Below are 24141 nucleotides of genomic sequence, written 5' to 3' on the forward strand. Positions count from 1 at the left end.
TTTAGTTCTTGATTTTGTGGTCGATCGTTGCTCTTACCACACTGGTGACCATTTATCCGGTTAAGACGAGCCGTTTGACCTGACCGTAAGCAATGAGTCTCTTTTCAATATGTCAGGACGTTCGACTACTTTAGATTGTTAGTAATCATTGACCAATCATCTTCGTCTATGCCTATTAAGCGTGCATGTGATTCTCAAAATAAACAATTCCATTCATATATGATCACCTTTATAATACACGTTCACTAATAAAGATAAAGAGGAATGGGCCTAGATTCCAGTTGTGACTCCACTCTCATACACGTCCCACATCACGTATGAGCTTGGTGGTCCCTACCGTACATCGTAGGATAGTACACCACTCCGGATGATATGACGCACTATCCCTTCAAGCATTCACAGACTATTTAACAGCTCCTAAAATAGCTACGTATATATATATATATCATTTTTATTTCAAAACAAAAGAAAAATTAACAATATAGGGTTAAAAATGGATATTCAATTTCCTACCATGCAATTGTGGCCTCCCGATCTAAAATAAATAATAGTACTCAGAGCCTCTACGCCAACAGAAATTTAAATAAACATGCAACCATTCATTATCCTTGGATATCCTTTCACCAACCAACACACAACATACAATGTAAAATGCAGACGTCACCCCTTGGTGTGATTCTGACATTTTACCAATTCATCCCTTTCCCATTCTGCCATGTTTTCACTTATCAACTTTTCAAACAAATCTTTCTTTTTCAAGATTTCAAATTCACTTTGATCATTCGATCGAAAAACTATCAATTTTTTGTTAAAACGGGATCCCAATAAGTACACGAAGACAAACTGCCAAAATTGAAAAAGCTTGTGAAAATTTAGCTAAGTGTCGAAAATTCAATTTTTCAAAGTTTTCGAAATTGAAAATGAGTTTTTGTACTTGAAATCCTTTAACATGAGATTCGACATCATATAATTTTAATTTCATAATTCACAGAAATGCAAAAGATATTCGCTTTTGAAAATTGGATGAAAACGTCGAAATTTACGTTTTGTTCTTGAAATCAAAAATCAAATTTTGATCCTTTGTCTTTTGGAAATTAAAAACATTCCTATTGTTCTGAAATGGGGGGTAAAATCATAATTTCATTAAAGAAATTAAAGTAAATGAAAAGTAAAAATTAAAAAGGACATTTATTAAAATGTTTTTAATGAAATAAAGGGTTGGATTGTGTGTATACATGAAGGGGAGTTCAAGGTTAAAATATGGAGCAATTTCGAAAAAAAATAATTTGAGCACGATGACACCGTGCTCTTTCACTATGGCACCGTCAAAACATTGAAAGTCGCGAATTTTTTCATTTTTTTGTCGTTTTTTCGAGTTTTTCACTCTTTTTCGATTCTACTAATCCACCCACGAATCCAATATTTAAATTATGATGAAATACATCAAATACATTAGTTCTAGTATGAATTTGAAACAATTACAACAATATTCTAAAATTTTTAAAACACAAAATAAGTTTCGAAATATCCCTAAATGTAATTTTTTCGAAATCTACAACTACTAATAAAAGTTGAGAGTCCCCTATTTGGTTTGTGATTGTCGAATACGTGAAGCTAGCAAAGAGGTTCAAGTGAGACCGCAATGAGCTCGAAATTTGGTGAACTTGGGTATCAATGGTCAAGTTAATTTCGAAACCCTCGATGAAGGTGTTCTTTCCATTTTCGATGACGATAGACGACTCTTCCTTTAGATGGATGAGAATCCGAGTGGGTAATATCGAACCCACATACTGATTTCGAGTGAGAGAGCAAAATAAAGAAAGGAAGATGATGGTTAAACGGGTTGAAGATGTGGAACTCGTCGATACCGACGACTTTCTCTCCTCCGCCGATGGTCAACTCGGACTCGCTTGCGATAGATCGTGATGGAAAGGATTGAAACCATAGGTTTTGGAAGTGGGCTGATTCTTTGTGAGTTGAAGAGGAGAAAGTGAATAAAAGAATGAGTTGGTTCTTTTTATAAAAAAGCTGGAGGGTACTTTTGTATTTTTCCTTCATTTCCATTTTTGACGAAATCCTAACCATTCGAACTCGAAAAATGAAACATGAGTATTCCATTTTGAATAATTTTTTGTTGCGGACCTCATGGTGTGGTCAAAATTTTCTAATTCTTCCTCTAACGAAAATTTATTATTTTATGTCCCACTCAACACGAAATTCAAGGATTTTATAACTTTTTCATCCGAACTTGATTTCGAACTTGCTTACAGGCTAATGTATATATTTCGACCCTTTTTAATCCAATGGTGAAGTTGATTTTTGTTAAAGATGAACGAAACAAAATTGGAGTATTTTATCCTAAATCTTTCGTTTAGAATTCTCCTAAAATTTCACTATTAGATTCCTTCGAGATATGAGTTAAAAACTCGGGGCATTACAGTAAGTGAATCGCGAAGACCAACCATCCGAGTATTGGACTTGTTGGCATTTGTAGCCTTGAGTTTGTTCCAAGCTTCCTGAGAATTTTTGCAGCGAGAGACAAGAGGAGTAGTGGTTCCTATGACTATTGTTTGTATGGTGAGGAGAATGAGACGATTTTGTTGAATCCAAAGCTTGTGTTCTTGATCATCAATTGGAGGATAAGGATTAGATCCATCTATGAATCCCATGAGATCATAACCGAGAAAGAGATTAGTCATTTGAGAACACCACATTGAATAATTCCCACATTTGGATAGCTTATGTGGAATTAATGTGGTAGTGTTGATAGAGATTACTTGAGATGAAGAGGCGATGATTGAAGATGAAGATGGAATGGAGGTGGCTGTACTTTCAGATATAACCGTGACATTATTTGTTGCTGTCATGATTGAAGTTGGGAGAAGAAGAGTATGCCTTAGGGCTCTGATACCATAAAGGTTTTACACAAATATTGAATTTTAAAAGCTGTTTATCTTCATTAAGAATAGTCACATTTATACAGGTTCGCAGTAGCTACGAATCAGGAACCTAATCTAAATAAGTTAACTAAATATTTACAGAATAATTACAGAATATTACACAATAAAGAATGAATATTACATAATAAAGAAGGAAATAAACCAAACCATAATTTGGGGAGAAAATTAAGGCTTGACTTGTGGTATTGGTTTAACATACAAAATCTGAATATAGATCCCTTGCCCACACTACTACTGAATTGTCTTGGATTCGTATTTTTCTTAATGAATTAAAAATGCTCATACCATAAGTTCCTTTAATTTGGTGTGATAACATATCAGCAATTTCTCTTGCTTTCAACCCGGTATTCCATGTACGTACAAAACACATTGAGATTGACTATCATTTTATTAGAGAAAAAGTTGTTGCTCGTGAAATTGATGTTAGACACATCTCAAACGTGGATCAGATTGCAGATATTTTCACCAACCCTCTCCCTTATGCTAGATTTGGTTATTTGAGAGACAAGAATATGATGTTTTGCACTCCATCATCTTGAGGGGGGATATTAGTATACTTGTGTTTGTATATAAGTTTTCTACACTTAAAATTTTTCTTGTAATCAGTTACTATTAGTTAGAGTTGGTTACAAAGTAATATTTTGTTGTAAGGTTGTTAAATTTGTTGTTAGTTGTTGTAAGATGTCTATATAAATGTATTGTGAGATTTTCTATTTTTTAACACAGAGAACTCTTCTTTAGTAATTTTTATAAACACCTACAACTACAAGGTCTTTTAGTTTTGGCGGTTGAAAAGCTCGAACATGTATCCTCACTATGTTTGGATTGAGAGAAATAAAGAGAAGAGAAGTGAAAGAAATCAGTTTTCTCTCCATTCTTGTTTGGGAAGTTAAGTGAGGAGAGAAGAAAATATTAATGGAGAGAAATGGAAAGAAAGTAAGAGAGAAAATTGTTCAATTTGTTTCTCCCTCGAATTGGAGAGATTTAGAGAGAAAGTGAGAAAATAAAACAAATTACTTCCTATTGTATTATTTTATCTTTCTCTCTCTCCTATCTATCCAAACAGGATGGAGAGGAAGTTGTTTAATGTTACATTGCTTTTATAGATAAAAATGAATAATCAGAATTATTTGGTCATGACCACGAAATCCAGCTTAAGAACCTCCCAAACATTTTTTTTGGGAAAAAATATTCTCGAATCAAATAAGAACAATCTTTTTTCAAGAGATTTGGGATGATACCAAATATTATCCATATCTTTGAATTTGAATTTGAATTAGATAAAGTAAGGTTTAAAGGTGTAATTTTAATGGTGTAACCTTTCAATTGGATAAAGCAAAATCCAAAGGTATAATTTAATAGGCTTGCCTTCTCTCATAGACTAATGAAAATTTACGTAAATACCTTCATTTTCAACTAGGGTGTTAATGGATGCCCAATTAACTCTTGGCTGAATTGGAACATGAATTGATTGGATGATTGTGGATACCTTTTTATTGGAACCAATTAGAATCGGGTCTCTTGGAATCAAATTAATAAATCCTGAATTCTTTGTATGGTTTCGATTCAAATTCCATTGATTTGAGAATTGGACCCAAAATCAATAGGAATCGAAATCGAGAAAAATTAATGGTTGTGATAGCTATAGAAATTGAAACTAACCTATCAACACCCCTATCTTGAACCTTAAGCCAAAAACATTTGATTTTTTCTCGTAAAGCACTCATCTTAAATCTCTGGGATTAAAAAGTATACCCTCATCTTCAACTTCTTAGATTCTATCTACATTTCATATCTCAAGAAAAAAATTGATTTTGAAAGAAGGTTCACGAAGAAAAATCAGTAGTTTTCTAAGAGGTGGTTTTCCAAGTGGTTTTGTAATAGGTTGAAAAGCTTTGAGGGGATAAAAATCGAGGTTTTTGGTTAGAAGTTGAAAATGAGGGCATTTAGATCATGTTTAATCAGTTTATAAGAGAAGATTGTGATAAGGGGCATGTCATCAATTTGAGAAAAATAGGGGTTTCCCAAGAATATGTACCGAAACATAGAGGGGTATGGTCTAAATTGCCCTTATGATAGCAATGTAACTTTTGTATGAGAGTGATGAGACCCAAATCAAATTGAATTTGAATTTAAAATGCATGATTGTAATACGACTATTATTAGGTTGAGGGCAATAGAAAATAATACCGCTTTACCTTTTTTTTTTTTTTTTTCTAGGAACAGACTAGTTGCACACCACACATTACCAATTGCACTCCATTTAGATTATTACACTCCAAGAATAATACAAAAAATATTGCACTCATCTTCTTCTTCTTCCCCAAAGATGCCCACATAAATTATTGTTGGTTCAATCATTTTTATGTAGTCTAAGCTATGTGTAAACTAGGCTTGTCAATGAGTCAATTCCAGTTCAATTCCTATGAAAGTTAGAATCATAAACGCTAAATTTTTGGGTCCAATTTTAAAACAAGTAGAATTGGAATCGTCAAAAATCACAGGTACCCATCTGTTCCACTAAAAATATGATTTCATGATTTTTTTCAAAAATTGAAAATCATATTCTTTGCAAGTAATAAACTTTAAGAAGAGATGAGCCATTTCAACCTACAATATTTAGTTTATATGAAAAATTGAAGAATTTTACATAATATATATGCTAATTTTAAAATAAAGGAAAACCTTAAATCATGAATAATGTAAAAATAAACGATAAAATAAATCGGTTCCGGGTAACCGTGGGTACCCATCTAATAGAACCTAATGGTTCCGGTTCCTATCGATTCGATTCCATATTAGACCTGGCTCTAATCAGCTCCAATTAAAAGAGAATCGAAGACGGGGGGGTATTTTTGATTTTGGTTCCTGGTAAATGGGTACTCATTAACACCCCTTGTGCAAACATCACGTATCCTTTATAATCACCATGTATTTGTATTCATAAATCAAGGAAGGATTGGTTTTGGTGATTTTAAAGTCATTATGAAGCTTAAGAAACTTGTTGGAATCCATGTCAACAGTTTGAATTGATCAGTGATCATCGAATCCTAAGAGATAAGATCCAAACATAAGCTTTTATCAATTTCTAAACGAAACCTATATAGAGGTTGGAAAATCAATATCAATTGGTGCCAAAGAGAATATGAGCAAAATCAATCACAAGAATAAAAGAGCACAAGGCCATGGGAAGATGAGTAAGCCCCTAAATCTTTATATTACTATCATGAAGTGCAATTAGTAGGTTAAAATAAGAACTTTTTTCTTTTAAGGTTAGAGTGCAACCAACAACTTATTGGTGTGCAACTAGTCCATCCCCCATCCCCCCCTTCTTTTTTTCTTTATTTTTTTAATTTTTAAAGTGAATTCATTTTAAAATTTGGATTAAAATAAGAAAAATTCCAGTTGAATCAAGGACACCAAACTAATATCATTACTTACGTTTAAAATTCGTTTCTTCTTTCAAAATCCAAAATACATACCATATGGGATAATGAGCCAAATAATGTATTCAATCAATATGCAGGTCGTGGACTATAATGAGCCGTGGTGCTTGAGGAAGAGCATCCCCTTACCTGAGGAGGTGCTTGATAGTGCCATTTAGGAGTTGCCCATGGGAAAGAATTAATCCCAATCTAGGGATGTGGATGTCTACAAGGATGACAACATCAAGACCTATGGGTTTTGTAGATAACATTTCTCTAACCACCTTAATCCGATGACACATGTAAACAGAGGGCGGATTTAGAGTCAGGGTTGTGGGGGCACTTGCCCCCAAAAGAATTTTTGAAGTCTATGACTTCTTGAGATATTGCAATAGATTTTAGCAGATGATAAAAAAATCTACCACTATTGCCCCCACAATATTTTTTTCCAATCTTAATTGCTCTCACAACTATTTTTTTTCACTTTTAATTGTCCCCACAAAAAATTTTATACTCTTTGTTGCCCCCCACCCACATGGGCAAAATCCTGACTCTGTCCCTGCACATAAGGTAATTATTAACTAATTAATCATGTATTAGAGTTAATACATGTAGCGCAATTATCCTGTAGCTCTCTCCTTCTACTTTCAATTATCTTGTGAACAACCCCAGGAATCATAAATGCTTTTTCACTCATATCTCGATGAAAACATTCTTTAAACATTACCAAGGTTTTGGTGCATATTAAAATCTCAACATTACAGAACATCTCGTTCAAACAATTTCACTAGTTGTTTATAATTATGATTAGGCTCATATAAAATTCTAAACTCAAAAAATAAAAATTTAGCAAAAAAATAAATAAATAAGAGAATGTCTATTGGCACCCCAACTTTTACTTGTTCTTAATTATTTAATTATTTTCTTTATTTTTAATTAAAGTGTAATAAGTAAAATTAGATTGCAAATAGTATCTCTCTTTAATGATTTTTGGGAAACTTAGGGTCGTTGGGCTATGTAGCACAACACAATTCGCATATCCTCTATCTTTTAACCCTTTTACTCATGTGAGTATGTGACCATAACCATGACTTTAACGACATTTTCTAATATTAAAATAAGGGTGATTAAGACGTACCCCTCTCAAGGTACCTCCATTATATTTTGAAATTGATGACATACCCCTTGTCCTCAGTCTTCTCTTATGGACTAATACAAACTAACCTAAATGCTATCATTTTCAATTGTGACAACGAAAAAACCCCTTAATTTTTCTCCCAAATTATTGATCTTCAAACACTTCAAAAATCCTATCTTATTCAATTTTGAAAGTTGGAGTAGATATAATCTGTGAGGTTGAAGAGTAGAGTAATTTTATAACTTGCGATATTGAAGATGATTGAAGAGAAAGGGAGCTTTAGACATGGCCCCCAAGTTTTTTGTGAATATTAGAGATACCCTCATGTTATGTTTCTCTTGCCCTAAATCTTCTTAATATATTAGTGAAAAAAGACCCCCCCCTCCAACCGTCTTCAACCTCTAGTTAAAAAATACTTGATTCCTCTTTTTGAAATCAGACGTCTTCAACATTTTCAATCTTCATGATATATTTTCTTTTTCTTCTCAACTTTATCTTGGATTCATCCTTTTCAACCTAGCTCCACCCTTTATGTACCCTTAAATTTTTCTATATCAAATTCCATCATTTATATTTCAACAAAAATCCCATCTTGTCTTGAAGTTTGAAGGTTGAAGTAAATAAAATCTTAAGGTTGAAAATGATAGTTTAAGATTTTACTTGAAGAAGTGGAAGATGATTGATTTTGGAAAGAAAAAATCAAGGGTTTTTACTTAAAGGTTGAAACTGAGAACGTTTGAATTTTTTCTATTAATCTATTAAGAAGACTGAGGTTAAAGGAGGCATGCCATCAATTTCAAAACATAGAAGCATCTCTTATATTCACCAAAAAGTGGGGTCATGGCTAAATCACACGAATAAAAATCCAGGTTTTTTTTGTTGTAGATTGAAGATAGCTGCATTTGGATCATTTTACATTTAGTCTATAAGAGAAGACTGAGGTCAAGGTGGTATATTATCATTTTGAAACTATGGGTATTTCTAATATTCATCAAAACATTGAGGGGTATGTTTAAATCACCACCCTAAAGAATATCCATGAGTGGAGTTAACGGAGAATCTTATCCCAATTTACGGAATTAGCCAGTCGTGTAATAAAGCATGAGAATTCAACGGCGAGATGTCCAATTGCACCGTTATTCCCGTGAGCTTGGATTCACGGAAGTATCTGATTCCGTCGCTTTCCATCCACATGACCCGTCGGTGCTCTCTCGCGTATTTTGTGAGAGATTCTTTGCTCACAAAACTTTTTCCTAACAGTGTGTACCATATCTAGTTTGACGAGGGTAATTTTGTAAATTGAGAATGCAATGCGAGCACATGTGATTGGTGGATCCCAGATTCTGTGAGCACTGTGGGTGAATATTATGAGCAATTTTTTTTTTTTTTCGTAATTTGATGATAACTTATCGCAGAGCTAATACTTATGAGTGGGGATCAACCCTTGTTAGCAATTCGGAATACTACGGCAAAAATTTGATTCGTGAAAAATTCGAGTTGCAAAAATACGATCTAAAATTCAGTAAAAAATTCGATAAATGAAAAATATGCAGCATATGCTTCATATGTGTATTATCCGTTTTATTTAAAAAATTCGACCATATAATAGTGATATTAATGGTGATGGTGATGTTAAAAAATGGTAATGGTGGTGATAATGAGGATATTGAGGTTATTATTCCATTGATTTTTTTTTTTTTAAAGATCAAAGTCAATGAAAAAATCATCAATTTGAAAAATTAAGGTGGAATCTCAAGTAAATGTAGAGGGTCATGTCATTATTTTTTAAAGATAAAATGGACATTTTTCATGTAAAAAAGTGGATTCTTCCAAAATTTTGAAGTATAACTGCTTCAAAGTCGACTTGTGTTACACGTTGCAACTTACAAGTTTACGTTTTGCAATATACAAGAAGTTATAGTAGCATTTTTTTTTCTTTTGAGTTTTATAAAAATTCGTAATAGTTGTAAAAAATGTGTTTATTCTTTTCTAACTTAAAATCCGTGAATTATTTAGAATAGTCCAATAAGATGGAGAATAATACTTTCATTGAAAAAAAAAAATGGAAAAATCGTAAATTTTTCAAGAATTAAATTGGAGATCCTTGTTAGCAATTCGGAATACCGAAAAAATTCGATTCGTGAAAAAGTCGAGTTCTATTTGATTTTGGATTACAAAAATTCAGTCTAAAATTTGGCCAAAACTTTAATAAATAAAAAATATGAGGCATATGCTTCATGCGTATATGATCTGTTTCATTTCAAAAATTCGAAAACTAAAAATTCGGCCATATTAGAGTGATGTTAATAGTGATGGTGATGATGAAATTGATGTTAATGGAGATGGTGATATTGAGGTTATTGTTCCGTTGATTTTTAAAAGAAGACTAAAGTCAAGGACAAATCATCAATTTGAAAAATTAAGGTGTGATCTCAAATAAATGTAGACAGTCATATCATTATTTTTTTAAAAGATAAAAGGAACATTTGTCACATAAAAATGTGGATTCCTCCAAAATTTTGAAGCATGGTCACTTCAAAGTCATAACTTACAAGTTTACACTTTGCAACATACAACAAGTTATAATATCATTTTTTTTCCACTGAATTTTATAAAAATTCATAAAAATTGGATTTTATTTTTTTCAAACTTAAAATCCATGAATTATTCAGAATAGTTCAATAATCCAAAAAATAACACTTTCATTGAAAAAAAGAAAAAATTCGTGATTTTTTCAAGAATTAAACGGGAGATTGCTAACAAGGGAATCAACACAATGTTCCATTTCTATGCTTAGGTTAGTTTTCTACGTGGCATTTTATTATTGGATTTTAAAATTTTGTTGAGGTGGTAACCAATTGTGAAAATCTCCAACTTTTAAAATTAGTGAGAGAAAAAAATCTATGATTCTTGCAAGGTTCACATTGATTTAGTTTTCGAGTCACCCTGTTAGCGAAACAATATCCTTACTATCACAGTAAGATTTTAAGCCTTACTAAAGGTAGTTTTGTTCAAATGGTTTATAACATCAACAATCCAACACCATAGCCCTTGAAATTTCGTCAAAAAAAAAATCAGATCTAGAAAATAAAAAATTTAATTCTTTTGTTTTGAAAATGGATGGCTACGGGACTTCCACCGAATTCCCAAACTTAAAATTAGAATTCAACGGTGAAAAAATTAATATGTTTTGGAACTTTTTTTTTCAAAGTTCATAGAATTTTATCTTCTACAACTCTAAAGAATTGGATCATGGTTTAGGATGCCACAAGGTGAGCCCAAGACCCTTGGTAAGGGTGAAGTCCTTACTAACTTAATAAGGTTTGTGGGACTCTTTTAATTTTTTATTTTTTATTTTTAAATACAGCAGCTTTCCTTCTCTCCTTTTTTTATCCAAATACCTAAGCACTCCTCTCTTCCCTCACCTCCATTTGATCTTGAACCCTCGAAACTCTTGAAGAGGAGAGAGAGAGAGAGAGAGAGAGAAGATACAATGAAAACCCTATTTTTTTGAAGGTTCAAGATGAGAGGGAAGACTTGAAGATTTTGGGGTTTGGAGAGAGAGAGAGAGAGAGAGAGAGAGAGAGAGAGAGAGAGGGAAAGACTGTTTTTTTTTTTTTTAAATTAAAACAATTAATACGCCGAGATTCTCATGGCTTGCATAGCAGTCTAACTAGTTTTAACATCCAATAATACAATGCCACGTTGATACTTAACCTAACCATAGAAATAAGACATCACTCAAGATCCCTACTCAATACTTGTTAGTAAGGCCCCATTTGATACAACTGCCAGAATTTACTGTAAGAAACTGTTGTAAAAAACAGTTGTAAAAAGCTAGAACACTAAAAAACTTGTTTGATAGAACTTTGTAAAAGTATTGTGCTGTTTATCAGAATCTGATAATTATTGTTTGATACAACTTCTGGATTTTGCTATATTAGGGTAAAATGACCAGAATACCCTTATAAATATATAATTACATTAAATATATATAAATATAATAAATTTATTTTAAAATTTTATAAAAATAATTATTTTAATTTTAAAAATATTATAATTCTATAAAAAATTTATAATTCTATAGAAATTTCAACAGTATCTCCTCTTAAAAATGGACATATGACATTTTTCTTGATAAACAAAATACCTACATAATACACAATGTTGATAACGTACCCTGAATGCATAAAAAATTATCAAAATATCCTTATAAATATATAATTACACTAAGTATATATAAATATAATAAATTTATATAAAAAAAATTATAATTTTTTTTTTTAATTTTAAAAAATTTATAATTCTATAAAAAATGATAAAATTTTATAATTCTATAAAAATTTCAATAACATTTCCTTTTAAAAATGGACATATGAAATTTTCCTAATAAACAAAATGTCTGTATAATACGCAATCCAACATCCACCTTACATCGAATATACATAACACATTCACATTCTATCATATATACATTACAAATCCATATAACATTTCATTTATATTCTGACATCATTTAAACATTATAATCACAGCTAATATAATAAGTAAAACTGAAATAAATAAAAGCATGAAAAAAAATAATATAAGAAACAAGCAATTTATGCAAATTCTAACTCAAAAAAAAAAAAAAAAAATACAACAGATTTGCAAATATTTTCCAAGGAAATATGTTTGATTAGATTTTAGATTATCGAATACCCGATATTAGATTATCGAATATTCGATTTGTAATTTTGACTTTTGAACAGTGTATAATCAAATAGAGAAATCAGAAGGTGATATCATGTTATCCTATAAATAACCGGAAAAATGCACAATTCTCAGTCCCACGGTGAGGGAGCCATGTGTTCTCCATCTTTGACTATACAGAGTACAGTAATTGATGTGTGTGTGTGCGTAAGTTAAAAGAAAAGCACACATATATATTTATGAAAATTATTACAAAGGATATATTTGATTTATAAAAAAAATATTATAAATTTATAAATTAGATTGTCGAATACCCGATAACATTTGATTCGATTTATAATTTTTTTTTATAATTAAAATATTAATTAGATTATCGACTACACGATAACATTTGATTATAAATTTATAAATTAGATTATCGAACATCTTGATGTGAAAGTGGATAGGAACCGCATATGCTTTTTCACTCGTATCTCGAGGAAATGCATCTATGTTTCCGATACACTTTCACATTAGGGTCTGCGATGTGAGATCCAATCTTGAGGCACTTCAGCATTATTCTTTTGAGTCATGCCGGAGTAACATTGAAATTGACTTTGTTTGGGACATTGGTGTGCATTCCATAGATGCTTCTCACTCGTATCTCGTCAATTTCAATGTTCCGCTCCATTCCATTCGATATGTTATGCGTCCCTCTCTCCACTCCAGCTTCATGCCGGCATTCGCCTGCTTTCTCTATATACGTGTTCCACTCCATATGAGCCACATACAACACAAACAATACGAGAGATTATAGTCCCAGTACATTTCTATGAAACTGTTTTCCAAATTAATTTCAAGTGAAAAAAAGAAGTCATGGCACAATATCTCCCCACCATACACATCAGATATAGATTCGCAGCCCATACTCAAATCTAGCAGAAAGTGACTCTATTTGGCCCATATATATTCCTGGCCCTTCGATAGATAGATTTCCATGCCAATAATTTTAGATGTGGCACATCTGTTTGATTAGATGGAAACTTGGGATCCTCACCTATAGTAAGTCAATCCATGTCGATTGATTCCTTTAGATGGATCTTTCAGGGGAACTATCCACCCTTTTTTATTTTTCCTTTGTTTGGGAAGCTGGATTTTAACCCCAAGAATTGAAAGTTGCATTACAGTATGTCAACCCACTAACCTTAATACTAGATTCTTAAATGTGACAGCCTTAACTTCTAGAATAGAACCTTGAACTTGGAGAACTTAACACTTAAAATAATTGAGTAATCTAGAGGAGAACGTACTCTATAGGTTACCACTTACACTTGAGTTGCCACATGTACACAAGCCGAGATTCATATTAAGACCTTATGCCCTGGGCTCAACAAACTTGCTCATCAGTTCAACCTGTACCAACTCGGCAGCTTCCCGCATCTTCCTTCGACCCCATAATTCACCCACAACAGCATTCCATGTGACCTCATCAGGGACACAACCTTCGAGCACCATTTCATTAACAATCCGAGCAGCTTTGTGTACATCTCCTTTCTTACAAAAACCACTCACAAGAGAATTAAAGGTCTCATCATTGATTGAGATACCTCGGATACGCGTGCTTAGGTAAACTTGAAAGGCTCTATTCAGATCACTCTTGGTACAAAGTCCTTGGACTATGACATTATGAATCTTGACATGAAGAGTCCATGTTATACGACTGGGTGAGACTCCACCAAGGGACATCTCATCAAGGAAGTTTGCGGCCTCCTGGAACCTAGAGGAATCACATAGACCTTCTATGATCTTACCATATAACCCCGCATCAGGTTTCAAGCCTTGAAGCTTCATTCTATCAAGAATCTCTATTGCTTCTTGAAGTTTTCCTTCTTTACATAGTCCATTAATTAAAGTGCTATAAGTTATTGTGTTGGGTGAATGGCGTTTACCGATCATCTTTTCGAGTAGCTCCATGGCTTGTGAAGATCGCCCACCTTTGAAGAGACCCTCCATTAAAGAACTGAAAGTAACCACATTGGGCTCAATACCTTTGCTACTCATCTCTTCGAACAATTCCATAGCTTCATCCAAATTGTTGGACAGACATAGACCATGAATCAAAGATGTGTATGTAACAACTGTTGGTGTACAACCTTTAGTTTCCATTTCTTTGAATATCTCTTTTGCATCATTAATCATCCCAAATTTGCAAAACCCACTAATCAAAGTACCATAAGTATAAGAATCAGGAATACACCCATGATGGGGCATCTTTCTAAACACTTGAAGAGCAGCATCCATGGTCCCCTTGTTCATGCATAAAGCCTTAATCAAAACATTGAGCGAAGCAACACTTGGAGGAATACCCACTTCTCTCATATACTTGTAAAACTTTAGAGCCATCTTCAATTGGTTTTCGGTAACAAGAATGGCAAAGACTGTGATATAAGATTTTTGGGTGGGCTCACACAGGAACTCCTTCATCTGATGGAAAATTCTGAGGGCTTCCAGTGGCCTGTGGACCCGCCCATAGGCTCTACAAATAGAGAGAAATACGTCTTCCGTGAAGTTACATTTCTCTTCCTTCATCCTATTGAGGAGCTCCTCAGCTGATCTGAATTGGTTTGCGGAAGCTAATCTGGAGATCATGAGACTAAAGGTGATGTGATCATGCCGGAAGCCATTAGTGTACTCGGCTGTTGCTGCATCAAATATGAGAAAAGCTTTCTGGACGTCCCTTTCTGCCCGTATTAGCTGCTGGACTTGGGAGGATGTAATTTGTTTTGACCATTTAATCAGTGTCTTGTTGCCCATTATAGAAAAAAATCTTCTTTTGCAGACCACGCTTTCTTTAAGACAACCGTGGCTTGATGTAACATTAAATTTCAGGAAATTCTACAATGTAAGTAGCCTTCTTTGTTTTGAATCAATTTCAAGATAAAATTCGACCATGAGTCTCCATTGGTTGATTAGAAAAATTTGTGTTTAATTGAATTCAAAAAGCACCAAGTTGTGAAGCAGAACCAATGCACATGTTGGAGCTACTGACAGTAACCACAGCCCTTATAAGCTGCAAATAATTTTTAGAGAGGTCATTAATGATTTATATACATATTAAGAAAGAAAGAAATCAATAGTAGTTCAAGTAATGCGAAGAAACTTCCTTTAAGTGTGCACACTAATATTGCAAAAATTATAAAAACATAAAAAATGAAATACCAAAAAAAGGAGGGAACTAAAACATATCATTTTACAATCGTATAGAATGTTGGGGATTCAATTACAGATCAAGAAAACAATATAATCGACATATAATTGCACACAACAGAAAAATATGTGAATAGGCTATCATACAAAATTCTTGGAGACTAAATTCAAATTTTTTCAATTTTGATAAGAAATATAATGTTAGAAGATTTTATCTTTTTGTATTTAATAAGTTGGCTATGGACATGTTATCATAACCCATCTCATCCTTTGAGTGGTTTGGCTAAGAAAAATTCTAAATAAAAGAAAAAGAAACTCCTTAAAAGAGTTTTATATGTTGAAGGAATTATATAAAAAAAGAGTAAGAAATTTTAAAATCATGTGGGATTCTTAGTCGTGAGATCTCTCACATAAGATGACAATATGGTAGAGTCCATCCAGAACTCAAACTCTATTTGAAAACCTCTATAAAAGAGGGGAGGCATACGTTATAAAAAAAAAAAAGCAAATAGAAGATCAGGAGAAAATTGAAGAGAAAAAAAGGAAGAGAAGAAGAGAAAAAGAAAAGAAGACAGAAAAAAAAAACTCACCACCATTAAAAAAAACTTCCTTCCTCTCTCATAGTCATACAACCTACTTCCCTTTACTTTTGTAGCGACCGGATTCTCGAGATGGAATCAATTGCCCACTTTATTTGGAGTTGTCATCATTCATCGACTTACTTGGGTGTGAATGGCCAACCAATTTATTTTATTAATTAAAAATGATTTTTCTGACGAGTTGACTCTACGGGAATAATCTAAGAATTTGAGATCCGAGTTTGGATGCTCAATTAGGACTTGGGGAAGGTGTTAGGCACCCCGATTCACCCGTTTATACTAAGTTTTTAGATTCACGTGATTTTTATATTTATATATTTCGATATTTGCAAATTATGTACAATGAACTGGGTTGAATTTAGGCGAATCATAGGTTTTTGATCCACTTTTGGTTTGAGGACTTCTAGCGCATGCTCTGGCACTATTTTTGGTCACTCGTCTCTTAGGGAATCAAAACCCTTGATTCAACTCAATTTAACTCGATTAAAAGTGTGTGCATGTTTCGTTTTAAGACTTTTGAAATTCATGCACATGAGATGAGTTAACTCATTGGTTGAACTTATGCCATAACAAACCAACTTGACAAGTATTAAGGAAAGCACTCAAATTTTGTAGATCTTGTTTCATCAAACACATTCAAGCGAAATTCAATTCTGATGAAAAACAACCTTAATCAAGTACATAATAGGTTATGAACACGATTAAGCAACCAATGCCATTATGGCATTGGAATCAATCAAACGAAAATGAACTCGAAACCATGGTATGAACAAACCCCGATTTTACATGGAATTGGACCAATTCACTTACGCAAGCAATCCAAATTTCTTTCAAACAAGAACGATCCATAATTTCGAAAAAAAATAATCTCGTACTTTGATTGAAAATAATCCTGACATTTTCATTTTTTTTCTACAAAACAAATCCAATTTTTTTAATCTTACACCAACAAAACAGCCCCTAAAATCCAATTTTTTTACACCATCAAAACAGTCCCAAAAAATTATTCATGTTACCACAGTAGCTCCAAACACAATACAAAACTAGTCTCAAAATTTCATTTTTTAGCACTAAAACAACCCAAAAAGAAATCCTGACATTTTAGTACCAAAAATCAGATTTTTATAGAATGCAAGCCTGCCCCTAAATGAAGATTTGGTATGTCAAAATAGTCCCCAAAATCTGAATTTTTTCCTTCTCGAGATAGTTCTCCAAAACTGATTTTCTGCACCTAAAACCAGTCCCATGAAATTCACCTCTCAACTACCAAACCAGTCCCACAAATTTGGTCTTTAAAATACCAAATCAGCCCCACAAACTTGGTTTTTAGTAGCATGAAACAGCCACAAAGTCTTTTTTTTTACACGGAAACAACCCCACAAAATCAATTTTTATACTCTCAAAACCAGTCCCCCCAAAGTCAGTTTTTTATAACATCAAACCAGCCCCTAAAAATAGCCTTTAGACATTTAAAGTAGTAAAAAAAAAGTGTTCACAAATATTGTTGAACATAAGTTTTAATTCATTGAGGACTTTAAACAAACATGTAATAAGCATTATAGCCCAAAAAGAAAGCAAAGAATAACAAAACTCAAGAGATAATCCTAAAAATGAAAATGTCAAAAATCCATACTAGTTATAATGAAATCATCACTTAACAATATGTATCAAGTCACTATCTTGCACTAGAACCATCTTTAAACTAATGAAAGATAATAAGTACCTTATTATGCTCTTCCTTCCAAAGAATAATTAGACAATAAGAGATGGTATTTTTCCTTCAAGATTTCCAGGTTATAAGATCAATTGAGAGATACGAATGCAACCAAAACTTGTTTATTTTTTTAAACTGTGAACTCTAGAAAAAATGGCTTCCAACATACACTAAACCCACACAAATAAAAGAGAGAGAGCGAGATGTGTAGGAGAAATTGGTTAACAAAAAAATTAGGGAGAGGGAGAGATACATGGGTAGGATTCTAAATACTGTTTGATAAAAACGTGGATGATTAGTTGTTAGAGAAACTTAAGAAGAAAAATAATAAATAAAAAGAGAAAATAAAATAAAATAAAAAAACAAATAAACAAATAAAGCGAAAGAGGGATTTACCTGGTGAGTCTAACCGTTGCAATTTCAAAAACTCCCTTGCATTGGCATGTTTGTTACTAAACAAGCTTTACTTTATGAATTAGGTTAGTATGACTAACTTAATAAGATTTCAAATCCCACTAAGGTTACTTGGGGCCATGGATATCAAATTGGCAATCCGACACTACAACAATCTAGATTTCATTGAAAACTCATATTCAAAAGAAAAAGGACTTTACAACAAATTAATTTTTTGACCTTGATCAATTGTGTAGAGAACAGATGGCTATCGGACGCCCAAAACCTAGAATTCAACATTAAAAATTAACTTTTGAACTTTTTTTTTTTTATGTTCTCATAATATTGCCCTTTATTACCTTGTGGCATCGGATCATGTGTTTTTTTAGATGCCCCAAATTGATGTGGTTAAGATGCAAGGTATGTTAAGTAACAAATTTCCCTCTTCAATTTGGGTTTTATGACGTGGATCCCTACTCCAAGGTCTATTTGGCAACAAACTTGATAAAATAAAATTTGGTGGGTAACTAGCTTAATAAAGTAAGGCTCCCTTTGGAAAATAAAAAAATAAAATAAAATAAAATGCAATGGTTAGACTAGTCAGATGAATGTCTATAAAATAAAATAAAGGGTATCAAGTATGTAGAGTGAAATCATGGAATAATAATAAATTATATAAAAATAAATACATAAATGACTAAAAGGGCTCGGATAGAGAAAATTTGAGAGGAGAGAAGAAAATAAATAAATAAGGAAATTATAAGTGGTCGAGAAATGAATTTTGAGTTGGTTTGAGATTTAGATTTGGGATGGTTTTGAGATTTTCTCTCTCTTCTAGTTTTACCATTGGCCCTTCTTATGCTCCGTTTGGAAAAACTGTATGTAAAGTTGCTGATGCTGAATTAAGTTGCTGAAATTGAGAGAAAGTTGTTGTTGCTGTTGCTGAAGCAACTTGCTGAATTGAGTATATTATTTGATAACATGCTGTCTAACTGTGCTGTTAAGATGTTGAACTGTTTGGTAACCTGCTGTCTAAAAATTGCTAGATGAAATTAAAAATAATATTTAAAAAATAAATTATTTATCTGATATAAGTAATAATATGTTAACAATAAGTATAAACATAGGATTTAATATTAAAAAATAAAAATAAAAATTCAATTTCATTTTTTCTATACTAACATATTTAATGTCTATCAAATAAATAATTAAATAAAATTTTACATCATATATATATGGCTGTAGACACGGGATTTCGCCATTACGATGACCCTATCTACGATGGTTTGGAGTCGCCACCATTCATATTGTAAGTGGGTGTGAATGGTCACCCGATGTGCATTTTTGAAAAAGTGGCATTTTGGCATTTTAGTGACTCACGTGGATAAGGTACGGATCAAACCTTAAGATCCGGGGTAAGCGGCTCGGTTGGAGAAAAGGGAAGGTGTTAGGCACCCTTTTCTCCCCACTAAATAGTGGTAACCTCAACTCAACTCGATCATTTGATTAAAAAAAAATACGAAAAATGATGTGCCACGTGTTGTGCATTTGTACCCTAGATAGGGGTTCATTTTCGGCTTGATCATAGGGTCATTCCATTGATGGAAATGACCCTTATAGACCTTTAGCCTTGGGGTCCATTCATCCTAAAAAATAAAATGAAGGGGAGAGGGGTGATAGAAGAGGGAGGAGGAGAGGATGTAGAAGAGGGAGGGGGGGTTGCCTTGAACCCACCTTGTATCTTCTTTCTTCTTTTCTTCTTCTTCTTTGAGTCTTCTTGAGTCCTTAGTATTTTAAGCAAATACAATTCTTTTTTTTTTGTTGAAGGAGTAAAGAAGAGATGATGAGTATGTGATTTTTTTTTATGAGACTTGGGGATGATTAGTGAGAGAGAAGTGGTAATCTTGGTGAGAATTGGTGATGGTTGTTAGTAGAGAGAGTGTTGGGGAGAAGTTTTGTAATGAAAGTTGGGGGCCATTTTTGGGAAGAGGAGGAGGGTATTTATAGATGTTTAGGAGTTATTTTAGGGATATAATGGGGTGAAGTGAAGAAAATGGGTAGAATGGTTATGAGTTTGAGAGAGAAGTGGGTGTAATTTAGAGGAGATTGGAGGGTATTTAGGTAAGGGGGGTTAAATGGGTGAGTTTTGACCCAAATGGTTTGGATCCTACCCAACCCATTTGGGTGGAGTGTTGGTGGAGGTAAGTTTTAAGATGGTGGTTGAGATTAAATGGTGTTTGGTTTAAGAGAATGAAGGATTTAAAGAGGTGGTTGATATTTTGGGAGGATGAAGGAGATGCCATGTGTTAAAGTGGGTGGAAATGAAGGGTTGGGATAGGTTGATGGGAGAGGTGAGTGTTTGACTTGAGAGGATGGTGTAGGTTTAGGTTGTAGATGTAGGTTTTAGGGAATGATGAGGGTAGATTAGGGGAGGTATAGGTTAGGGGTGTGGGTAGATGTGTTTGATTGAGAGAAAAGGTGATGGGTTGATGTTGGGTAGATGGGATTTAAAGCAAATTAATGGGGTAGGTAGTTGGGTGAGGGAGGTGAGATGGGGTGATGACATGTGTCATCTTTTGATGATAAAGAGTGATTGGTTGATGTGGGTTGTGGTTTATGGGTTAGGGTTGTGGGTTGGATAATGAATTGGATATGGTTAATGATTTGTGGGCTTTGTAGTGTTGGGCTTGGGTTTTAGAAATGATTTTTCGAATATGGAGGCGGAGCGGTGATAGTAGAGGAGGGGTAGGCATCTCCGTCTCACCTTTTTATTTTTAATTTTTTTTAGATTTTTGCAATCATTAATTTGATCAAAAATGCCACGTGTTGGCGAATCGGGCTTTTTAGGCCCGTTAGTGAAATTTATCGAAAATTTGACGTTTTTTATTTTGGAAGCGGAGCGGTGAATGTTGGGAAGTCGTAAGGTAGGCCGAGTCCTTTTGGTGGCCTCCTAAACCATTGAGAGGTCTTAGGGGCCTCGGGTTGGTAAAAATGTCACTTTTCAATGACTTGGGCCTTTAAGGCCCGTTGGCCCATTTATTTAGAAAATCGATATTTTTGGGCCCTTTCGATAAGTGGCCCGTTCAAATTGAGGTGTCTACAATGGCATTATAAATTTGTTGAGCAATCTCATCTCGTACAATATTCATATCAACAACCAATTCATCATCAACTTCATTTGGTGTCGTATTAGATGCGCCTCCTCTATCAATGTCAACATTTTCATCCTCATATTGTGTAAACCAACTATCAGTAACTGATTGTTGTCGGATGAAATTATGTAAGGCCATGCACACACATACAATACGTATCTGAGTCACAAAAGAGTTTGAAGCCATCCGTTTCAAAATCGGGAATCGTTTTTTCAGTACACTAAAACAACGCTCAATAACGTTTCTGCACGAAGAGTGATAATAATTGAACCACTCCTCCTTTGTTCTTGGTCCATTTCCTCTACGAAAATTATGAATATGATACCGTGTATTACGATATGGTGCAACATATCCTCGCATATTTTGGTAACCCGCATCAACCATGTAATATTTTCCTAAGACAATTAAAATATTTCTTTCAATAAATTTAAATTACCTTAATGGATATGAAAAATATCAAAAATAAAATAAAATAACATTTCATTACCAACAGGAGGATGTGGGAAATTTAAACTCGGATCGCTAAGCGTAGATTGAAAGACTCGCCAATCGTGTGCTGAGCTTTCCCGTCCAGTCAAAACAAAAGTAAATTACATGTCAAATGAACAAATAGCCAAGACATTTTGTGTACATTCGGTCTTTCTTCCTGATCGAAATGGTATTTGTTTGTCAAATGGTATAACTACAGGTATATGAGTCCCGTCAATTGCACCCACACAATCCTATTTCATTTAAAAGTAAACATTAAACAACTATTATGTTATTGATTATATTAATTCAAATATTAAATAATCAATTACCTTAAACCATGGAAAATATCGTCGATCTGCTAATATTTTTGGTGGTGTGACGCTCAAGTCAGGTGCTTTTATTAAGTCATGGGCAAAACTATATAATGTTTGTAATACGTGATGAAAATATCGACTTATCGTTTCACCAGAATGTTGGAATCTATCTTGATTATTTCTATTCCTAACATTATGCCCAACTGTATATAAAAAAATTACAATTTGTTCTTCAATTCTCACTGCTCTACTATCTTGAAGTAATCCTCTATCTCTCATAAAATAACATAATCTATTGAAGACATACTTATCCATACGAAAATTGTCGTAACAAGGCACTAGATTGTCTGAATCAAGTATTTCTCTGACATATGAATCACCAGAAAGTAATGAAGTTCGACATGGTTGTTTCATGCGTCGATTCCTTGTACGGTAGTAATGCCTCAATAAAATAAAAAAGAAATTTTTTTTCTTTGTGCTATCATCTATCTGATATTATATATATGCAAATCACATAATTATAAACAGATAATAATTCATAATTATCCAATCATATAGAGTTTAAATGAAAAATAAAAAAATTAAAAACAAATATTTCTACCAATCATAACGTAAAACTATTAGGTAAAAAATGAATTTAAGAATTCAATAAACTAAAATAATGTCTTCTAACAACTATAGTAATAAAAAAAAATATCACTATTCTATTATAGTATTTAATATAATTTGTAATCATAAATCTACCCTATCCTCATAAGATTATCCATTACAAGATTCCATGAGCCTCTTCAAACTTCATTTTAATCCACTCTGATGCAGACCTACGGTCAATATCCATCAATCCAACAAAAATCTCCCTGTTAGAAGACTCTTTGAACAATTTGTCAATTATAGTGGTCCACATCGATCCATGTCATTGAAAGTACTCAACAAGTTGATGCATGAGATAATATAAGCGTCTTTTTTTGCGTTTTGTGTCATTTCTTATTTTTTCAAATCCGCCTCTATACTATCAGCCATCACAGAAAGCATTCTATGGACCTCAATATCGCCTATTTTTGCATTCCTTTTCGCATTCACACTTGTGGTAGAAGATGGGTCAAACTCACTCGATCTCTTATGACGTCTTCTAGGCATCTCTTCAACAGATTTTTCAACTAGATCAATTGAAGTATTTGGTATTGACCCTTCATTCACATCATCAATATCTGCATCCAAATCATCGAGAGAAAAACGACTATCTTGCATGATTGAAGAAGACGTCTCGTTTGGAGTCATACAATATTTTCCAATTGCAACGGTCCCAACAAATATTTGGTCTAGCTTATCTTCATACTCTAGTGCCTTTTGATTGAAATGTTTATTTAACTGATAAAAGATATAAAACATAATCAGAAAAAAAAAATTAACTAACTCATTTAACTTCAATTATCATATAAAAAAATTACCAAAACATATGACTTCCATTGTTTATCAGTTGCTTCAAAGGATCATGTATTTACATCCCATCCTAATCCAGATTTCATCCTAAGATTCTTTCATGCTTTTCATCTATCTTTCACGTAATCCCAACGATGCTTGTATTGAACTTTGGTGTAAGATTTTTTTGACTTTTCTTCAAAAATAGTTATAAAATAATCATGACCTTTTGAGGTTAGACCCTCTCCTCCTTTACCATACTTTTGAACTACTTCAACATAACATTCCATCCAAATTTTATGTATTGTTGAATCCCAATATGCCTTTACTGATGGTTGACTAGACATTATCTTGATAAAAACTATAAAAATAAAATTTAAATTTAAAAAAAAATTAAGAAAAAGAAAGTAATAAATAAATTCACATACAAATTTATCTATGCATCAACCTGACTAAGTTCTTGTTCAACTTACTTGTAGACATGTCACCAAATACTCTAATTAAAAAACTACTGTAACTCAACAATATTATTTAATCATCAAGTTATTTATTTAGTACTAAGGTTTGTCTCTAATTACAATCTTAACAAAATAAAATATTATAGTACTCATTCAAATAATTTCAATAATTTTTTACAATTAAAAATAAAAGGTTCATATAGAATCTTAAACCTAAAAC

General features: G+C 32.9%; 1 protein-coding gene across 2 annotated transcripts; it reads right to left on the bottom strand.

Moving 5' to 3' along the window:
* Positions 1-13375: 13375 nt before the first annotated feature.
* LOC147386670 (uncharacterized) lies at positions 13376-18394 on the bottom strand. 2 transcript variants are annotated; one of them, XM_086423952.1, is made up of 2 exons: positions 18111-18394; positions 13376-15264 (listed from the first exon to the last, which is right to left on the bottom strand). In XM_086423952.1, exon 2 carries the CDS (start codon positions 15006-15008, stop codon positions 13569-13571), a length of 1440 nt encoding a protein of 479 aa, XP_086280078.1. In that variant the 5' UTR covers positions 15009-15264; positions 18111-18394; the 3' UTR covers positions 13376-13568. The 2 variants fall into 2 exon arrangements, with proteins under 2 accessions (XP_086280078.1, XP_086280079.1); XM_086423953.1 differs by lacking the exon at positions 18111-18394 and adding an exon at positions 17724-18063.
* Positions 18395-24141: the final 5747 nt, after the last annotated feature.

Source organism: Akebia trifoliata, chromosome 14, assembly GCF_017979445.1.
Source record: "Akebia trifoliata isolate Shusen 1 chromosome 14, ASM1797944v1, whole genome shotgun sequence".
In the NCBI taxonomy this organism is placed as follows: Eukaryota; Viridiplantae; Streptophyta; class Magnoliopsida; order Ranunculales; family Lardizabalaceae; genus Akebia; species Akebia trifoliata.